The 20,449-nt window shown below is 39.2% G+C and overlaps 1 protein-coding gene across 1 annotated transcript in view; it reads left to right on the top strand.

Annotated features, from left to right (window-relative positions):
* The window catches only part of CORIN (corin, serine peptidase), a 248,162-nt gene that overhangs the window by 203,209 nt on the left and 24,504 nt on the right, over nt 1-20,449 (top strand). Inside the window, exons 15-19 of the mRNA XM_059383438.1 lie at nt 1,343-1,453; nt 2,552-2,681; nt 15,851-15,967; nt 18,298-18,347; nt 18,502-18,676. Coding sequence (XP_059239421.1) covers nt 1,343-1,453; nt 2,552-2,681; nt 15,851-15,967; nt 18,298-18,347; nt 18,502-18,676 — 583 coding nt within the window. The remainder of the gene's footprint in view (nt 1-1,342; nt 1,454-2,551; nt 2,682-15,850; nt 15,968-18,297; nt 18,348-18,501; nt 18,677-20,449) is intronic.

Here is a 20,449-nt window from a genome sequence, read left to right as displayed (position 1 = left end):
CCCGCAGTTGTGGGGGCTGTCAAGTTGGAAGTCTGTAGGGTAGGCCAGTAGGCTGTATATTCAGGTAAGAGATGATGTTGCAATCTTGAGTCTGAGATCTGTAGGGCAAGCCAGTGGGCTGGAGACTTGGACAGGATTTCACTGTTACAATCTTGAGACAAAATTCCTTCTTTGGACAATCTCAGTTTTTGCTTTATTCTGGAGGGTAACCTGTTTTATTTAAAGTCAATCAACTGTAATAAAAAATATACTAATCTTTTGTGCTGATAAAAAGAAAAAATATATATACCATCTAAATGGCCAGATGGAAAAAGAAGCACCCCTTTGGGAGAACCAATTAGAAAAAAGATGCTGTTTCCTTCAGGTTGTCCCTGTCCCAGGCTAGGATGCATGATCTGGGCAGCAGGGTTTGGGTGGGAACCGTCTTGGAAAGCACAACCCATGAAATGGTAGGCCAAAACTCTGATCTTGGGTCCCATGTTTACTGTTGGACTAATAACTTTACCCAGACAAAAGTAATTCTAGTTAGAAAATGTCATGTCCCAGTGACACTAATCTGGGTCTTCTGGGGCTGTGGGGACCTGAACAAAATCAGCTTCCCTCAAAAAAGGAGAAAGAAAGGAAATGGATATTAGGTAGGCTGTTAAAGGTGTCACTGTGATTTGTTTCTTTTTCTTTTTCTTTCTTTCTTTTTTTTTTTTTTTTTTTTAAAGATTTATATATTAGAGAAATAGAGAGAACAATCAGGAAAGGGGCAGACGGAGAAGGGACAGGAAGAGAATCCCAAGCAGACTTCCTGTTGAGCGCGGAGCCAGACACGGGCTTGATCTCATGACCCCTAGATTGTGACCTGAGCCAAAAATCAAGAGTTGGATGCTTAACCAGCTGAGCCACCCAGGCGCTCCGACAGTAGAGATTTTTAAAGAATAAACATTATCCATGCGTGTGGACAGAGCTCGCTTCCATCCTGTGGTCACTTCATTCTGCTCAGCCCCAGGGCTTGGCTTATGCCACTTCAGACTTTGAACCCTCGTTTCTCAAGTCCTGGAACTTCTGCGGCTCTGGGTCCCACTTTTTCAGTCCTAGTGTTACAAGAAGTAGATGACTCAGTCACTTGGAGATGGTAGCCTTGTTTAAGGGCTTGCTATTGGTAGGGACTGGCACCCGTGGTATGAGTTTTTACCAATTCTGTTATTCTGTCTTGATACCTGTTTGGAGGCCCCAGGAGCGCAACTTTCCTTCCTTCCACACTCCTGCGGACAGAAGATAACGTGCATGTTAGCGAGAATCACACCCGTTTCTGAAATGTTTCCGTCCTCTCGCTTCTTGTTCCCGGTGCCAGCGTTTTGCCAGGACGATGAACTCGAATGCGCAAACCATGAGTGTGTGTCCCGTGAGCGCTGGTGTGACGGGGCAGCCGACTGCGTGGACAGTTCTGACGAGTGGGACTGTGGTGAGCTGCGTGTGTCCGCCATCGGCCACACACTCTAACACCCTTCAGCCATTTAAGCTTAATAAATCCTAAATGACTTCACAGAGTTTATTAACCAATTTCACCTGTTTTGTTGAACTATGATAAAAGCTGGCAGCAATGGTTCATATATGTTGTCTCCAACTCACTGAACATTTCTCCCTAAGTTATCTTGCTGTTTGAACTGTTTATGTGGCAGATGTTTTCACATCTGGGTTCAAATTGTTCTGACTGTATAACTACTAGAACAATTTTTAAACTCTTTGCTATCACCCAGCTTCAACGATGACTAATATTCTGTCATTCCTGTATCATCGACACCTCCTGAATAGGATATTAAAGTGGGTCTTCCATCTTCCTTGTAGTCTTGCTCCAGATCCAAATGAAATGAGTCTAGTTCCTCACAGGGACAGGACTTAAAGACATCTCCTACCCGTACCTCCCGTGTTACAATTTGTAACCTTGAGCTTGATTAGTTCTATTGTCCTGCACTCATCTCTCTCTCCCTTCACTGGGCTCTTCGTTCAGTCCTTTGCCTCATCTGGCCCCAGCACGATCATCATTTGTGGTCTGATGAATTGCACAGTGTTTCTCAAGTTACCTGTAGTGTGTTAAGTAGAGAGGAAGCCCTTTTATAAAATGGGAATTAGCACATATCCCAGATGAATCCTAACTTACCATCGATTTCATAACCTTGCCTTCTCACATGTTTTCTTGAAAGGAAATGATATGAATGAAGGTACCACCAGCTCTTTATAATTATGCAAATCATTGGGTGAACTTCATGGGATCGGGCCCCACCTCTGGTTGTCTTCTAACTCCTAAAGGAAAGTTAAGGACTGTCCATCTCTTTCACTAGAGCTAGTGGCTCTTTGAGGGCAGAGTTTCTGATTCATTTTTTCAGTTTTCCACCACCTTTGCAGAGGGCAAGCACTCACCAAATGGTTCTTAATTAAAATAAATAAGAACAAATGTATGCAAGTGAAGCGAAAACATGTAGAGTTCGCATTTGGTTTCCTGAGAAGAAATGCTTTCTAATTACGGTTTTCCTTTTTTTTTTTTCTTTTTTGTTCTCCTCAGTGACCCTCTCCAAAAACGTGAGCTCCTCTTCGTTCCTGATGGCTCACAGATCTGCCATAGACCACCACGTCTGCGCGGACGGCTGGCAGGAGATGTTAAGTCGGCTGGCCTGCAAGCAGATGGGTTTAGGGTAAGGTCAGTAGTTTGTAGCACTGATGAATTTCTCAGGGGACTTTGTGGAACGTGCAATAATATCTTCCATATGAATGCAGAGTGAGTGAGTGCTCTCAGATAGAGCCCTCCAAAGCATGGGAAATGAACCAGGTGAGAGGACCGCATTTAATTACAGGCACCTGCTCTGGAGAGATTGGGGTGAAAACCGGCTTTGGTAAAGCCTCCCACTACAAGTAAATGAAGTAATTGTATTTTAAGTACTTCTGAAAAGAATTTGTAAAAGCACGAAGATGGTCTCTTCCGAGGAACTTGGATGAGAAAATCTTGAGATTTTTCTCCCAAGAGCTTATTGAAAGTTTCTTTTTAAGCAACACACATTTTTTAATATGTTGAGAAATAGAACTTAAAGAAGATGGTATTTGAGTTTACCCTAAGTAATTCAGGAAGTATAAATCAGGAAATAGTTGACTATTTTTGCTCCTTAGCAGAATGAAAAGACACTTGCTCTGGCTTTGATACAAACAGACTGAGACCCATACTTTGAAAGTTGGATAACCTGCTATTTTGTGGGATTTTCTTTTTCAGTTCTATTGAGGATGGAAAGCAATAATTGAGGTCTTAGATGTATATGTGGGTGTGTATATTCATTCACATATTTTTTCTTTTCAACTACTGATGTGTGTGAGAGTTGGGGGAAAGGTGGAAATGATAGAAATAAAAGATAAAGGAATTTTATAAAATTCTAGAATAAACAAAATTGAGTAAATGTCATTTCCCAGGATTCCACTGAACAAACCTGAAACAATTTTACAATAATGAGTGATCCAGTTTTGGGATAGCAACTAGCAGCACATTTGTTTTCCCAGTTTGAAAAATGACCTAAATCCCAGTATCTTTGGCCCATTTTTCCCATGTAAAGTCCTACATCTTTGGAAAGTTGAGTAGCTGATGCTAATTTGTAAGTAAAGAGCTTTAAACTTGGCCAGAGTGGAAAAATGATATTTACCAAGATCCATTAAATTATACTTCATTTTCACAGCCTCCTTATGGTGTCTAAATGAGATGGATGTGATTATGATTACAGATAAACGAAAAGCCTTTTGAATGAGGTTGATTTAACTCTCACCAAGACACAGGTTCTTTCTTATTTTGAAAACTTGATTACTCATAATGATTGACAGTTCTACTGAGAGTTTTGAGGGAGAGTTGCAACCACAAAGATTTTGCCAGCAGAAAAATTCTTTTGACAAGCCACTCTGTTCTATTGCAGATAGAAGGGATCTTATTTTAAATGTTCTCCTTGATATTTCTTCTACTTTTTTGCATATTGGATTTACATTTTTTATTGTGATAAAGTACGCATAACAGAAAAACTCAGCATCTTAACCATTTTGAAGTGCAAATTCCATGGCATTTAGTATACTCACCAAGCTGTGCAACCATCTCCATCATCTGGCTTCTTTGACTTAGCATAATGTTTTTGTTGTAACTGTGGATGAGCACGTTGGTCCTGTTCGTGGCCAAATAATATTCCATTGCATGGCTACACCACGTTTTAAAATCTGTTCATCCGATGTTGGACATTTTGGTGGTTTCCAGCTTTGGCTATTGTATGCGTATTGGATTTTTTTTTTTTTTAATTCTTACTCTATTTGTTCCATTTGTTGTTATTTCAATATTTAGACATTTAAAATCTAAAAGGACATTTCGATTTTTTTAAAGATAACTTTATTTTACTAAGACTAGGAAAGAGTAGGAAAATCTGCGAGAGCAGTGTAGCTGGAAAACCAGAACCACTGTTTGACTGAGTTAATGTGAAAGTAGTCTTCCAAGGAAATGAGTAGGAAGGGTAATCTTAGTATTTTTGTACTTTTTGATTGCCCTCAAGTTTACTCTTCAGTTTACTTGGGTGGGTCATGAATGGAGAGAAATCTGGAGAGCCAGGCTGGGGCAGGAACCAAGATAATGAGCAAGATCAGGCCATTAATTTCTGCAGTAGAAATCTGCTGTAACCACTGTCCCTGGAGATCAGCTGCTGTGCTGCAAATTCACAGATTTTGCCACTGATGCCTCAAACTCTAAGTAACCCTGTACTTTGAATCAGATTCAGTGTCCCTACCGAAGAGCCTGTCTGGCCATGACTTGTCATTGACCGACACTCCAGCTGCCAGAGGGAGGGTTGAAGGGAATAGCTTCTGGAGTGGGGTGCCTGCCTTTGTGCCTTCAAACATACTCCACATCAGAAACCTGAGTCTATTTATTTATTTTTTAAAGATTTTATTTATTTATTTGACAGACAGAGGTCACAAGTAGGCAGAGAGGCAGGCAGAGATAAAGGAGGAAGCAGGCTCCCTGCTGAGCAGAGAGCCCAATGTGGGGCTCGATCCCAGGACCCTGGGATCACGACCTGAGCTGAAGGCAGAGGCTTTAACCCACTGAGTCACCCAGGCGCCCCAGAAACTTGAAGTTTAAAACACAACCCCAACTAATTCTATTTAGTATCTCTTTCCTATGGTTTTTTTAAAGTATCTGCTGATGGGTCTTGACCTGGAGTAGGCATTGTATGAAGGAGGCAAAGGTGAATAACATCCTCCAAGACCTTATAATGTAGCGGGGATGATAGATGAGGAAACAACCTAGAATCTAAAGTTGGGAAAAACTCCCAGACTTTTTGTCATCCGAGAATGTTTCATGTAGGACATAGCACATGACTTACTGCTTAAAAGTACATAAGCATAATAATCAGCTCTAATATTATCTTGATAGTATAATATACATTTATTGGGTCATTCATTTATTAATTCAGTGAACATTCATAGAGAAAAGCATTGTAGTGTATTGTCCCAAACTAATATACTTTAAATCAAATGGGGGGAGGGTCCCTTTTGGAGCTAATTCATCAAAAATGCAGGTCTACACCAAATGACGTGTGTTGCAGGGCTTCTATTGAAATGCTTTCCTGATAAGGGCAGTCAAGGGAACACCTGCACTTGGAGTTGTTCAAACCCGAATTATGCCTTCCATGTCTAACGGCGCAAATGCTCGGCTCTCAACTAAGTGCTTGCCCAAATGAAAAGATTGAGGGTACTTTGCTGAATCTGAAATACTTTTTAACCCACATCTCCAGATATCTTGAGTTCACCCCAGCCTGGAATTATGATAGCTATTTGATTAGACAAGGATATAAATCAGCCCTAAGTTCTCCTGACAGTATATTGACTTTGCTACCTACACATCCAGTATTAAAAACATATGGACGTTTATTTAATCAACAAAACAAATCAGAATTTAGACTGCCCTCTAATACTTGGCAAATGCTCAGTTGAGACATCTGGTATTTGAGGAAGTTGGTCTAAGAGAATGTGATTCTTTATGTCTCTTGGCTTCATGAGCTTTATCTCTATATAAAACCAGATCATCTGGAAATAGGCTATTCTATTTTGGCAAAAATTCCTTTATGGGGTCAGTTGCAACATGATTTTATTCCTTAATCTTTTAGAGTTAATCAATAGAAGCAACATCTTCCAAAGAATGTTTCTTTGTCTTGGGCAAAACCACAAAGATAGCCTCAATTATGTTACCTAGGAGTCCCTGATGTAAGGATTTATATTGGACTTTTTTTTCCCTAAAGTATACTCCCAGGAAAAAGCTTCTAACTTCAGATTCCATTTGTCATGTAGGGACAGTTTACTTATTGATGGACTTACATGAAGCTCAAAGACAGACTAATCCTCTGTACTCGTAAATCTAGCTCAGATTGCTGGTCCTATGCATGTAAACCATAGAAAAGAAGCTCAAAATCTTACGGTCTTTTTTTTTTTTAATTGTGATGTAATTCACATGCCATAAAATTCACTCTTTAAAGTATACAATTCCATTGTTATATATTCACAATATTGTGCAGTCATCACCACTGTATAATTCCTAAACATTTTCAATTTGGAAAAGAAACCCCATGCCTCATCATAATCCCTCCCCATTTCTCCTCCCTAAACCCCTGACAAACACTCATCTACTTTCTGTTTCTACGAACTCGCCCATCATGCACACTTCATAAAAATATAATCATATACCCTTTTTGTCTGGTTTATTTCACTTAGCATAATGTTTTCAAGGTTCATCTGTGTTTTAGATTATTTGTTTATTTACTTATTTGACAGAGAGAGAGAGAGAGATCACAAGTAGGCAGAAAGAGGGGGGAAAGCAGGCGCCCCACCGAGCAGAGAGCCTGATGCGGGGCTCGATCCCAGGACCCTGAGATCATGGCCTGAGCTGAAGGCAGAGGCTTAACCCACTGAGCCACACAGGCATCCCCATGTTTTAGTATATATCATTGCTTCATTATTGTTTATGGCTGAATAATATTCCATTGTATAGGTATATCCACACTGATTATCCATTTTTCAATTGATGAATAGTTGAGTTGTTTCCATTTTTTGACTTTTATGAAAATGTTGTTAAAAACATCCATGTACAAGTTTTTGTGTGAACTTGTCTTCAGTTTCTCTTGTGTATATACTGAAGGCAAGGGTAGGAGCAAGAATACTAGTTAGAAGGCCATCAAACTAGGTGAGATATTTTGGTGACTCAATCAGAATGGTAGCAGAGAACATAGTGATAAGTGGTTTGATCCTGAATATATTTTAGAAGTAGATCCAATAGGACTTCCTGGCAGATTGGATGTTAATTGGGAATTGAGAAGAAACAAGAAAGAGGCATCAAGAGTGAGTGAAAGGTTTTTTGATTAAGCAAGTGGGAAGATGGTATTGTCTAAACTGAGATGCGGAATACTGTAGATGAAGCAGGTGTGGGGAGAAAGATCAGTTCTGTTTTGGACATGTTAATTTGGGGATGTCTATTAGACATCGAAGTAGATATGCTTATAAGGCTTAAGTCCAGATTTTATTAGTGAGGTTGAGCTGGAGCTATATATTTGAAAGTCACCTGGATACAGATGATACAGACTTATGGGACTGGTGACATACCCAAGAGTTTATGTCTAAATCAAATTTAGACAGAGAATATAAGAAGACTAAGAGCTGGGGGCGCCTGGGTGGCTCAGTGGGTTAAAGCCTCTGCTTTCAGCTCAAGTCATGATCCCAGGGTCCTGGGATCGAGCCCCACATCAGGTTCTCTGCTCGGCGGGAAGCCTGCTTCCTCCTCCTCTCTCTCTCTGTCTACTTGTGATCTCTGTCAAATAAGTAAACAAAATCTTTTAAAAAAAAATTAAAAAAGAAGACTAAGGGCTGAGCCCTAACAAGTGGGAGAAGAGAAGTAGTAAAACCAAAGGAGATGAGAGAGGATAACCCACAGGGTAGGAGGATGTGATATCCTGGAAACCAAGGGATGAAAGTGTATCAAGGCAAGACAGTGGTCAATATGTATCAAAAATTGCTGAGAATTCAAGTAAAATGAGGACTGAAAACTGACTGTTGGTTTCAGCAATGTGCATGTCATTGACATTAACAGTTTAAGTAGAGTGAGTGGGGCAAAAGCGTAAGAGATAGTGAAAGGAAAGAAATAAAAGATAGTATAGAACTTTTTGAAGGGATTTTGTTGCAAAGAGATGTGAGCAGTGGTTGGGGAAAGTGGGGTTCAAGATGTTTGGTAGCTCCATTTCCCTGGAAGCACTCAGTTTCCCATGGATAAATTATTAATAGAGACCTGCCATCATAGGAATATCATGTTCAGTTACTATTGAATGTTTTTGTTTCTCCAGATTCATTTGTTAATTCCTAATCTCAAGTGTGAGGGTATGAGGAGATAGGGCCTTTGGGAAGTGATTAGGTCATGAGTGTGGAGCTCTCATGAATGGAATTTGTGTTCTTATAAAAGAGATCCAGAGAGCTCCCTCACCCCTCCTACCATGTGATGACACAGCAAGAACGTGCACATCTATAAACGAAGAAGTGGCCTTTTACCAGACACCAAATCTGCCAGGACCTTGATCTTGGATTTCTCAACCTCCAGAACTGTGGGAAAAAAATTTCTGTTGGCTGTGAACTACCCAGCCTTCTCAGAAGCATGAACAGATTAAGGCAAAAGTAGATCTACTTTCCGTCAAAAGTCTTCTTTCATTCCACCTATTTATTTTTATTTTTATTTTATTTTATTTTTTTAATTAAATTTATTTATTTTCAGCATAACAGTATTCATTATTTTTTCACCACACCCAGTGCTCCATGCAATCCGTGCTCTCTCTAATACCCACCACCTGGTACCCCAACCTCCCACACCCCCCCGCCACTTCAAACCCTTCAGATTGTTTTTCAGAGTCCATAGTCTCTCATGATTCACCTCCCCTTCCAATTTACCCAAACTCCCTTCTCCTCTCTAACCCCCCATGTCCTCCATGCTATTTGTTATGCTCCACAAATAAGTGAAACCATATGATGATTGACACTCTCTGCTTGACTTATTTCACTCAGCATAATCTCTTCCAGTCCCGTCCATGTTGCTACAAAAGTTGGGTATTCGTCCTTTCTGATGGAGGCATAATACTCCATAGTGTATATGGATCACATCATCCTTATCCATTCGTCCGTTGAAGGGCATCTTGGTTCTTTCAATAGTTTGGTGACCGTGGCCATTGCTGCTATAAACATTGGGGTACAGATGGCCCTTCTTTTCACGACATCTGTATCTTTGGGGTAAATACCCAGGAGTGCAATTGCAGGGTCATAGGGAAGCTCTATTTTTAATTTCTTGAGGAATCTCCACACTGTTCTCCAAAGAGGCTACACCAGCCTGATGTGGAGAAAGGGGAACCCTCTTACACTGTTGGTGGGAATGCAGGTTGGTGCATTCCACCTATTTTTTTAAATCAGATAAGTTTAGATGATTGTCCCCAATTAGTGAACTCACCATAAACTAGTTTATCTTTCTTTAACTTCATATCCCTTTAATAAGCTCCTTCTCTTTCAAGTCTGGCTTGTCCTTCATCCATGTTCCATAGGCACATTCCTTCCTGCTTCTACCTCTTTGTCCATAAATGTCCATAGATTTCCTGTCCAAATCCTTGGGCCTCACTCAGGCCCTAAGACATCTGTGAAGACTTTCTCATCTACATGATGTTTTTTTTAATCTGTGCTTCCTGTGGGACATAAACATTGGCATTACACAATTTCCCTCTTAATTCTATAATGCCATATATTCTTTTTTATTTTTATTTTTATTTTTTTAATTCTTTATTTCCCAGAAATATTATACAAAGTAGGATTGGCTACTCTTAATTGTGTGCCAGGTTGTTCCGAGTCCTTAATATGTATTAACTCAATTTGTCCACGTTATAATCCTGTAATAGATGTAGTGTTGTTACTTCTATGGATGAGGAAATTGAGGCTCAGATCAAGAAATTTGCAAGGTCACAGAAAAATATGGTGCCAGGATGCAAGTCCAAGCAAAGGCAAAGGGCCTCTTGGATATGATGAGTAGGTCCCCTACGGCACCCAGTTATTCAATAAACATGACCTGATTGATGTGGCCAGCCACCTTCTTACACATAAATCCCTTTTAGTCTTTGTGTGTATGTGTGTGTGTGGGGGGGGGCAAGTCTTAATACCATACCACCTCATGATCTTATCATTGTGGCATTTTTAAGTAGACAGTAGTGAGGAGGTGTAGCAGTGGGGGAAAAGTCATCATGCAGGCCAACAAGAGAAATGTTTTTCACTTTCTGAAAAGTCACTTATAGTAATAACGAGGTGCTTGGCATAATCTAAGTAGAAGTTAGCTGAAGCAAATCCAAGGTGTTATTTTTCCTTCACATAGAGGCTTCACAGTTCTTCTAGCAGATGTGTAGTTTGGGCACAGGGAATTAGATCCTACATGTTTCCAAGAAGCTGCTGGTTGAGTGATTGCCTGGGTGAGAACAAAATCACAGAGTCCAGTATGTGGCTGTACAGGTCCCTGGAACATGCTAATCTGGGGCGAGGAAGAAGAATAATTTTCCTGAAAAAGTGCTATATCCTAAAAGAAGTAAAAGTGTTTTTTAAGTTCTTCCATGAGACCACTGGGTATGAAGCTTAAATAAACCAAAGGAAGTCTATCAGTTGTCCTGAAAGCATTTCCATATGATCGCTAATAGCACACTCTGCTGAGAATTTGGATATTTGTTAGCAAGCTGAATCTCAAATTGTGTCACTTGAGTTAATGAATATTTTATGGAATGAAAAGGAAACCTCTCAGTGATGTAGAGAAATTCACCATTTTTAACTAGAATGGAACTATATGGGATCCTGAATTAATCAGATGGATTTTCTACTCTCTTACATTCCATTTTGTGCTAAAAAAAAAAAAAGTTTATCATTGGAAAATAGATTCATATCCTGATTTTTAAAATCAAAGATGGTTCTCCAGAATGAAGTACTATCAAAACTCAACATTTAGCAAAAAATATTGGGGCTGATTTGAACAAGAAAATTCTAGAGTGGGAAGAATCAATCTCCATAATATCTCTGAGGGCCTTGGATTCCCCAGTCATCATAATGATTGTAGTATTGTCATTGGACGTGAATATGAGTAGTGAGTCCTGGGAAGTTAAGAACACGATTTACAGCTTGAATGATCCATCAGAAATTGACCAACGAGGTTTGTCTTATTTCTGTTAGAAGTCCTTATATGGCAGCTTACTTGTTCTGGAACATAAACCAGAAGACTCCTGGTTCTGACACGTTTTGCATATTGTCTTTCAAATCTACTGAGATCTGGCTTGCTTTTACCTCCAAGGCAGGACTGCTGGTCACTCATCTTATTATCTGCATGACAGACCCACTGGCCTTTTTAGGCCTTTTCTTAGTATTTATACAGTTTGGGCTCAAAATCCAGTTTCTTACTGTGGCCTGTAGAACACTGGCCCCTGCCTCTTCTTTTTCTTAGCATTCCCTGCCTCTCCGCTGAACTTTAGACACACTGACCCATTACTGATGTTCCAACTGCAAACTCATTTCCTGCTCAGGGGCTTTGCCTCGCTCTTCCTTCTGCTTGGAGTGTTGATCTGTAGACTTCCACAGGATCACCTCCATCTCACCATTCCTGCTTCAGCTAGTACATCAACGACTTAAAAAGGTCCTTGGCAACCCTAATTGAAGCAGCTTTCACCCTCACCAAGTCTCTGCTTATTTTGTTTTCTTCAAAACACAGTATCAGGAATTATTTTTAACACATTTGTAATTTGTTCCTCTTACTAAAATAATAGCTCCTTGAGGAAGGGGCTTCACCTAATACAACACCGTTGCGTTGTCTCCCTTTCCGGTCTACCTTATTAACCCCATAGTCCTCAGTGTTAGCCTTTGCACATCTGTCTGCATCATTTGTTTACGTTCTGCTAGGGTAACGTTCCTTCTGAGATCCAACTCACTTCATAGCAAAAGCCGCTTCAACACTCACTGATTAACCCAATGTTTCTTTCATAAACGTCCAATCTAATGTCTTGTCTTCAGATTTTTACTTAAATTCTAGTTAGTTAATATATCATGTAATATTGTAAAATATGGAAAAAAGATAAGTCAAATGCATACCAATTGTCAAAATTTGAGCCTCTAAGTTCCAGATACCTTTTCATAGCATGATTTACATTATATACATAGTTATAAAATTTAAAGCCACATACATATATATATATTCTTGATGATATGTAAACTGGCATTAGTCTTTCAAAATATTGATCAAAATTAAGTAAAATAATTTGATCATAATTTTTTGATCAAAATTTGATCAAAATTAAATTTTGATTCAGTACTTTTATTTATGGGAAATTATTTTTATTTTCAGGAAATTATTTTTATTTCTATGAAATTATGAATGTAGGCGGAGGTGAATAGTTAGGAGCGTTAACTGCTGCTTTTTTGTTATAATAAGAATTAGAACTAACCTACATGTGCATCAATAGTGGATTGGCTAAGTAAGTATATGTACAGCCATATAATAGTTAACACTCGGGAGCTATAAAAGGAACAGTGCGTGTGCTGGTAATGAAGGGGGACCATGTGGTGTTTAAAGTCTTAGGAATGGTACTCTGGCCTCAGACCACAGGTCATCTACTCACTATGTGACTTTGGGCCAGTTACTTACTCTCTTCTTGCCTCAATTTTTTCATTTCCAAAATAGGGATTAATAATGCCTACTTTCCAGCATTGTTGAGAGGATTAAATAAGGTGAAATGAGTTCGTCTTTCAGTGCAGTTGACAAATGTCAGCTATTATTATGGAAAAGCTTCCAAGATAAATCACTAAATAAAAAATATATCAATACAATGAGTATAGACTAAAAAAAAGAGTATGTATATGTGAGTTATAGCTAGAGCTTGGGAAGGACACTCTAAATTTACAGTGGTCATTTCTACACATCTGAGATGGGAAGAGTATTTTTTCATCATATAATTTTTGTTTTTTTCCATATATATTACTTTTATAACCTTAAAAATTATTTAAAGAAAAATAAGAAAGAAGGCAATCACACAGTTGCTCAGATCCTGTATGATGGCAGACATAGAACCATATGGGTTCACTGATATTTTTTTAATGAGCCATAGAATGGCACGTCTGGTGCTGAAAGATTTATTTTTTGTGTGAGAAGCATTCTAGGGCTTAAGAGTTTCATGGAAAACTAATTTTTATAATGACATCCCCCTCTTCTTGATGATGGATTTCTTGTATTTTCCACCTGACATAACTAAGAGATTCAGACTAAATCGCCTTTCTTGTTGGAGGTTAATGAATGAAATGCAGAAACATCTCAGGTGCAATGGTCTGTGGAGACCTTTCTCAGGGCCAACTGAAGGTGCCTTGTGGGTTGAAAGACTGAAGTGTCCTTTGCCATGATTTCTATCCACCGTCGTGTAAATCCTACTCTGAGTGTCCTTTGCCATGGTTTTTCTATCCACCATTGTGCAAATCCTACGCTGAGCAGACTTCCTTGTGTGAATCCCTTTTGCCCTATAAATACCCACTTCAGGAATGACTTAATTAAACAACAGATCTATCTTCCTTTGGCTTTTGGCCAAGTGCCTGGATTTAGGAGGCCCTCAAGCTCTTCGACACTAGAAAGGAATTCTCAGGATGCAGGTATCGGGAGGAACACCGTCAGTGGTGTTCGTGACCTCTGTCTGACTTATGATCTCTTTCCTCTCACCTATGTCTCCACACACAAAAATTCTGAGATTGACAGAAAGCCAGACTCTCATTTGGGTCAGGGAAACAGAACTCTTCATTTTGCAGCAGGTTTTGTGAAGTCTTCAGTCGTCCCACCGTCCATTCAAGTTCCTGAATACATTTCTGTCTTGTGGAACACTTCTTACAGTGTGGTCAGGGTTCATGCTCTGTGTTTTAAAATCAAATGGTTAGAATGCATTCCTGAAGGGCTTTGCCTTGTTTTTTCTTTGGCTACTCTGTCATCAAGTGTTCTCTTTAGAGGACTTTCCTCTTTTATAAGTAACAGGATTTAGGGAAGGTTTGGTTCCTTTGTTTTCTATTATGAGATTATATTAGTTTTTAATTAATAATCAGCTGAAATGTTCATTTTTCTTTCAATGCTGTGGAGTCTAACCTTGCTTCCCTTCTTGTGCCTTCCCACCTGCCCTGCCCACCCCTTTTTTTGAAAAACGGCATGCCGTTATTGGAAAGAAAAGTCACTAAGCCTGCAAACTTGATGCTACTACAACTTCAGGATTTCCAAGTTCATTTGAGCTCTGAGTGCTGCCATTTTTCTCACTTATCTTTTTTTGGGGGGTGGGGGTGGGTGTCATAACAGGTATTTGCACTCATTGACAAGATGGCAAAATCTAGATTATAAGCATGTAGTTGAATACATGAATAACATGTATTCATGGAAATTCTTAGGAAATTCTATGTGATGCCTTTAATAACTTTTAAAATTTGAATTCGATTTAGTTAACATACAATGTATTATTAGTTGCAGGGGTAGAATTTAGTGATTCATCAGTTGCTTATAACACCCAGTGCTCATTCCATCACGTGCCCTCCTTAATGTCCATCACTCAGTTACCCCATCCCCCACCCACCAGCTCTCCAGCAACCCTCAGTTTGTTTCCTAGAGTTAAGAGTCTCTTGTGGTTTACCTGTTTTCATTTTATTTTATTTTTCCTTCCCTTCCTCTGCATTCATCTTCTCATTCATCCTTGATACATTTCTCCAAATATTTCCACCAGGGAATGAATCCATATCATACGCCCCTGCCACCCCCAACTTTCATTGAAGGAGCTTACCTTTTACTTGAGAAGAAAGATAGAGGCTATCTGATTTGAATTTTCTACTCCCCTCCAGCTTCAGCCAAATACAACTTTCCTTCCAGGTTTGGAGGCATCTTTCTTCCTTCTTATCTAAATTAATTCCTCCACCTCTCTTACCCTTGGGCGTTAGGTGATGACAGTCCAAATGGTTTTCTGCAAATATGGATTGCCTAAAAGAACCAATTATTTCGTTTAGAATAGAATATTTTACACAAAACCTGAATACTTTTGAAACTTAAGGTTTTAAATCTTGGATACAGTGTAACTGTATTTATTTGAATGATTGAATGAGACATTCACAGGAAAATATTGATAGAAGTTTACTAAGAATATAGGTAAGAACAAAATAATGTTAACTGCCATCTCTATTTTCTAGGGTTTTTTCTTAATTTTTAGTACATGAAGATTTTGCAGTATGTTCAAAAACTTCATTATAGTTTCATACTGTCCAAATAGACACTAAGTGGCCATCAATTTCCTATACTTTTTTTTTTTTTTTTTTTTTTTTTTAGTTTGTTTACTTTATTTTAAGGTATTGCTGCACTGCAAGAAAAGAGGAGGGAAAAAAATCCCAGGCAGATAAACTAGTGTCCTTTTTGTCATTTCTGCCCAAAGTTGCTCTCATTTTTAAGATATTAGAAATTTCACGTCATATACATTAAAATTCTAACAACTCATGAAGTTCAAACACATGTCAGTGGAGAGAATGATTACAATTGCTGTAACCATTTGGATCTTTATTGCTTTAGTATACTTACAGTAGCTTCCTCTCTTGCTCATCACATTCCATGCCACATTTCCATTATAAATTTCCCTCTTTGAATATTGACTTATAATGCAGTGCTTTTTCTGAAAGACAGTGAGTACTAAGGAATGAAATTGTCTGGTGAAAGATCACTGTACTTTGAATATGTAATTCTTATTTGTCCTTATATTAGAGAACCATCTGTGACTGAACTGGTCCAGGAACAGGAGCAAGACCAGCTGTGGCTGACATTACACTCCAGCTGGGAGAGCCTCAATGGGACCACTTTGCATGAACTGCTGGTAAAAGGGTAAGACCCCTTGCACAAGAGCTGTGCAGAGTGGATTATGGAGCAAGAGTCTATCATCAGGGACCTCCTCCTGTTTCTAATTTAAGATAATCCAGATTTATCAAGTCAATAAAGAACTTCCATCGAATGGTGATTTGCCCTTATATTTCAACACTGTTTGGCTTTATCTCTTCTTTCTAGACATAGATCATTTTTTCTCTTGCTAACTATATGTTTTTTTAATGCTGATTACAGAAACTATCTTGGGGAAGGAAAAGGAACCTGGGTTCTAATTTGGGAGTTTTTCCCACATCCTATTCAAAGTAGATTCTCCTATCTGCAGTTCGCACAGTTGCTACATGAACTAGTTAGCAGGGAATTGAAGTAATGAGAACTGGTCAAACTTGGACAGTCTGAGGGGGAAAACTGACACAAAATGAAGTTATAATCAAGCAGCCTTGCAAGTATATTTCTGAAAATTTTCCCTAAAAAAATCATGACACCTTGAACAAGGCTGTCTCCCTTGTCCATGGATGTGGATATGGGGGTATGGAGGGAAATCGAAGGAATTAACACCTATTTAGTGGTTATTACATTATAGGGTCATAGCTAGAGAATATTAAAATAACTTGATCAAAACTCAGAGCCCACAGTGGGCTCTCAACTCAAACCAAGTTAATCTGATTCCAAAGCTTTTAATAAGTGCTAGATAAACCACTTAAGAATTTCAAAGAAGAAATTGAAAGGTAGGCCTTTTCTCTTTAAAATGTCCTGAAAATTTCCCCATAGACCAAACTCTGCAGCCAAATTTCTGAAGTACTTCCTTCAAAACAATGACCTGAATCTTTCAACAGAGTGATCTGTTTTCGCAAATTGCAAATACCAGAAAAGACCTTTTAAGCTTAGTAGATAACATACATATGTACATTTCATGTAAACTGGGAGTTGATAGAACTGGTTCTACTGGCTTTCTAACTAGATTTGTGATCCTGTATAACCACAATTTCCTGTAAAAAAATTGGTACAAATAGCTATTGCTGTTTTTTCCTATTTCTACAAGTTGTGATTTGGGGATCTAACAAATAACTAATTATTGAAGCATCTCTTCTCTGCCAGGTTCAGTGCTAGGTTGTGAGGGGTTGTAGGAGGGAATGAGGGAGAGAAAGGCCCTTGTCTCAAGGAATCTATACTGTGTAGGTGGACAGAGAGACCATAAGCTAGTAAACAAAATGAATTTCAGATATTAGGAAATACCACAGTGAAATTAAGGATAACAAGATAGAGAGTAAGGAGAAAACAGGACTTTAGGTTGTGGGAAGGCAAAAAGCAGACATGCTTTTCCTGTATTGTATAATTTATTGATACAAATAATTACACATGCCTCCATGCAGATTTAGCAAGAAATGAAATTACAATAAATCCTTAAAAAGGAATGTGGACATGACATATTTAGGGATTTTTTTTTCCCTGAGAAATCTAGGATTCTAAGGGTATTGTAGTATTTTTGACAGTCCTAAAGTGTCTTTTGTTTTTTAAATTTATACTGTGAATAAATGCTTTGTGATTGAAAGAGAACTTTGTGATTGAAATTTAATGAACCCTGAAGTGAGTTCTCTTGTGCAGCCACATTGATCCATGTTTAAACATGGCCTGTGTTCTTACCTTTAAAGGTTAACTATGATTACTGAAGTTACTTCCTGTTAAGTTTTACTGAGTGGTTCTGATCCCAGCATCTAGAGTACATGAAATAAATTTAACCCCCTTCTTTCTGTCAGCCAATCATAGATCCACATTTTACTATCACAGGTCTCATCAAGATTTTTTACCAGTTTAAAATTTAGTTCCTTTGTCTGTTTTCTAACTTTCGAAGTAATATTTTCTGTCAGATTTCTTGTACTTTTGGACATCCACACTCTCTCTGTGATCATAAAAATCTGACATGCTTCTTCCTCACCAAGGATTCTAAGAAGTAGCCTAATTCTCTCACCTTCTTCTCGCTACTTTGAAAAATCATGGTTTGAGTCAATATTTTGGGTCGTGCTACCAGCCAATATGAGGGGGGAGACTTTGCTAACAGTAGTTTTTTTTCCCACCCAGGTGAAATTATATTATGATGATATTAAATAAACTAAAAAAGTGTACACATTTTCCATATACCTTTATATCCAAGATGGTATTTGACAACAGCGCTGTCTCAAGAATTTCTGCACGAAGTACAGATAATTGTTACTCAAAGAATATGACCTCTGGGAACTGTTGAACCCTATGTCTTGTTTTTTACTGGTAAAGTGTTTGAAGTGGATGATAAATGTATAGCTTAACATTATGCCATTTTATGTTTCCAAATTTAGGCAGGCTTGTCATAGCAGAAGTAAAATTTCTCTTCTGTGTACTAAACAAGGTAAGAGAATTAGTGGTGTAGCTATGGAATATGAACTTAATTTAACTGGATTGGCTCAGGGGAAAAAACAGAAACTTGCACTTAACAGCAAAGATCCACGTTTGGCACTGGGTTTGGCGGTGAATCCCACATTGTCTTTCCGGTTCCTTGATAGACTGTGGGCGTCGCCCTGCTGCCCGAATGAACAAGAGGATCCTTGGGGGTCGGACAAGTCGCCCTGGAAGGTGGCCATGGCAGTGTTCCCTGCAGAGTGAACCCAGTGGACATATTTGTGGCTGTGTCCTCATTGCCAGGAAGTGGGTCCTGACGGTCGCCCACTGCTTCGAGGGGTAAGCGGCACTTTGTCCTTTGATTTTGCCTGGATTTGATCATTTTGTCCCTTGGGCATTCTTAGAGACATTTGTCATTTTTGAAGCCACTTCAATGCAAAAGCCATAGTTGATCTACTTCCTTTATCTGCTTAAGTTTTTCTGTTCTTGATGCTGTCATCCTATGTATGTGCTAATCACTTTATTGGATTATGATTTTTTTCCTGAAGAGGAGGGAAGAGGACTTTGAGAAGCAGAGTTAAAGATCGCACTGTATGGGGCGCCTGGGTGGCTCAGCGGTTAAGCCTCTGCCTTCGGCTCAGGTCATGATCCCAGGGTCTGGGATCAAGCCCCATATTGGGCTCTCTGCTCAGCAGGGAGCCTGCTTCCCCTTCTCTCTCTGCCTGCTGCTCTGCCTACTTGTGATCTCTGTCTCTGTCAAATAAATAAAATCTTTAAAAAAAAAAAAATACCACTGTATGTGTATTAGGGTTTTCCAGAAAATGTGAGACCAGTAAGAGAGAAAGGGTGAATGGGGGGTGCTGGTGAGTCCAAATCTAATGGTGTCAGTCCACATCCTGGAGACTTGGAGAGTTGCAGTTGGGGCCCAAAGGCCATCTGCTGGCAGAATTTCTTCTTGCTCAGGAGTGGTTAGTCTCTCTCTCTTCAGGTCTCCCATATATGGGATGAGGAGAACCATATTGTGGAGGTTAATCTTATTTATTCAAAATCCACCAGTTTAAATGTTCATCTAGCTCAAAAAACAACTTCACAGAAGCATCTAGAATAATGTGTGACCAAATATTTGGGCGCCATGATACAGCCACATTGGCATATAAAATAAATTTTTACAATATGCCTAAAGGGAGCAGAAAAATAAGACAAAGGGCAAACCTACCTTATATTGACAACCATCACTGTAGAAGGTCCTCTCCCATTCCTGCCATCTGTTGTACTTTTGGAACAACAACAACAAAAACCAAACCAAACAATTGCAATAAAAAAAAAAAAAATCTCAAACATTTAGTATGTTCCCACAAGAATCTGGGGGTCAGACATTTGGACACGACACAGCTGGTGCAGCTTGTCTGTGATCAGCAATGTCTGGGGCCTCAGCTGGAAGATTCTAAGGCTGAAGACGGGAACCATTGCAAGTCAGGTGGTCAGTGCTGCCTGTTGACTAGGGCCTTAGTACACGATGGCGGTTGGCATCCCCCAGAACCAGCTTCTCCAAAAGGGAGACCTGGCCTCCAGAGACACACATGGTGCCTCTCCCATGTGGCTGGTCAAAGCCTTCACAAGCCTCACCCAGATCTAAAGCAAAGAAAGTAAAAAATCTCCTCTCAATAGGAGGAGGATTTGAGGGCAGGTTGTTTTTTTTTTTGTTTTTTGTTTTTAAATTTTATTTTAAATTTATTTATTAATTTTTAATTTTAAAGAAATAATTTAAATTTTAAATAAATTTAAATTTATTATTATTATAAAGATTTTATTTATTTATTTGACAGACAGAGATCACAAGTAGGCAGAGAGGCAGGCAGGGAGAGAGGAGGAAGCAGGCTCCTCACTAAGCAGAGAGCCCGATTCAGGGCTCCATCCCAGGACCCTGGGATCATGACCTGAGCCCAAGGCAGAGGCTTAACCCAGTGAGCCACCCAGGCACCCCCAAGAGGGCAGATTTTAAAAACTATCATGCTGGGGTGCCTGGGTGGCTTAGTGGGTTAAAGCCTCTGCCTTCAGCTCAGGTCATGATCTCAGGGTCCTGGGATCAAGCCCTGCTTCAGGCTCCCTGCT

This window comes from Mustela nigripes, chromosome 1 (assembly GCF_022355385.1).
Source record: "Mustela nigripes isolate SB6536 chromosome 1, MUSNIG.SB6536, whole genome shotgun sequence".
Classification (NCBI taxonomy): domain Eukaryota; kingdom Metazoa; phylum Chordata; class Mammalia; order Carnivora; family Mustelidae; genus Mustela; species Mustela nigripes.
The sequence above is the reverse complement of the archived record's forward strand: the minus strand, read 5'-3'. Positions and strand labels throughout refer to the sequence as shown.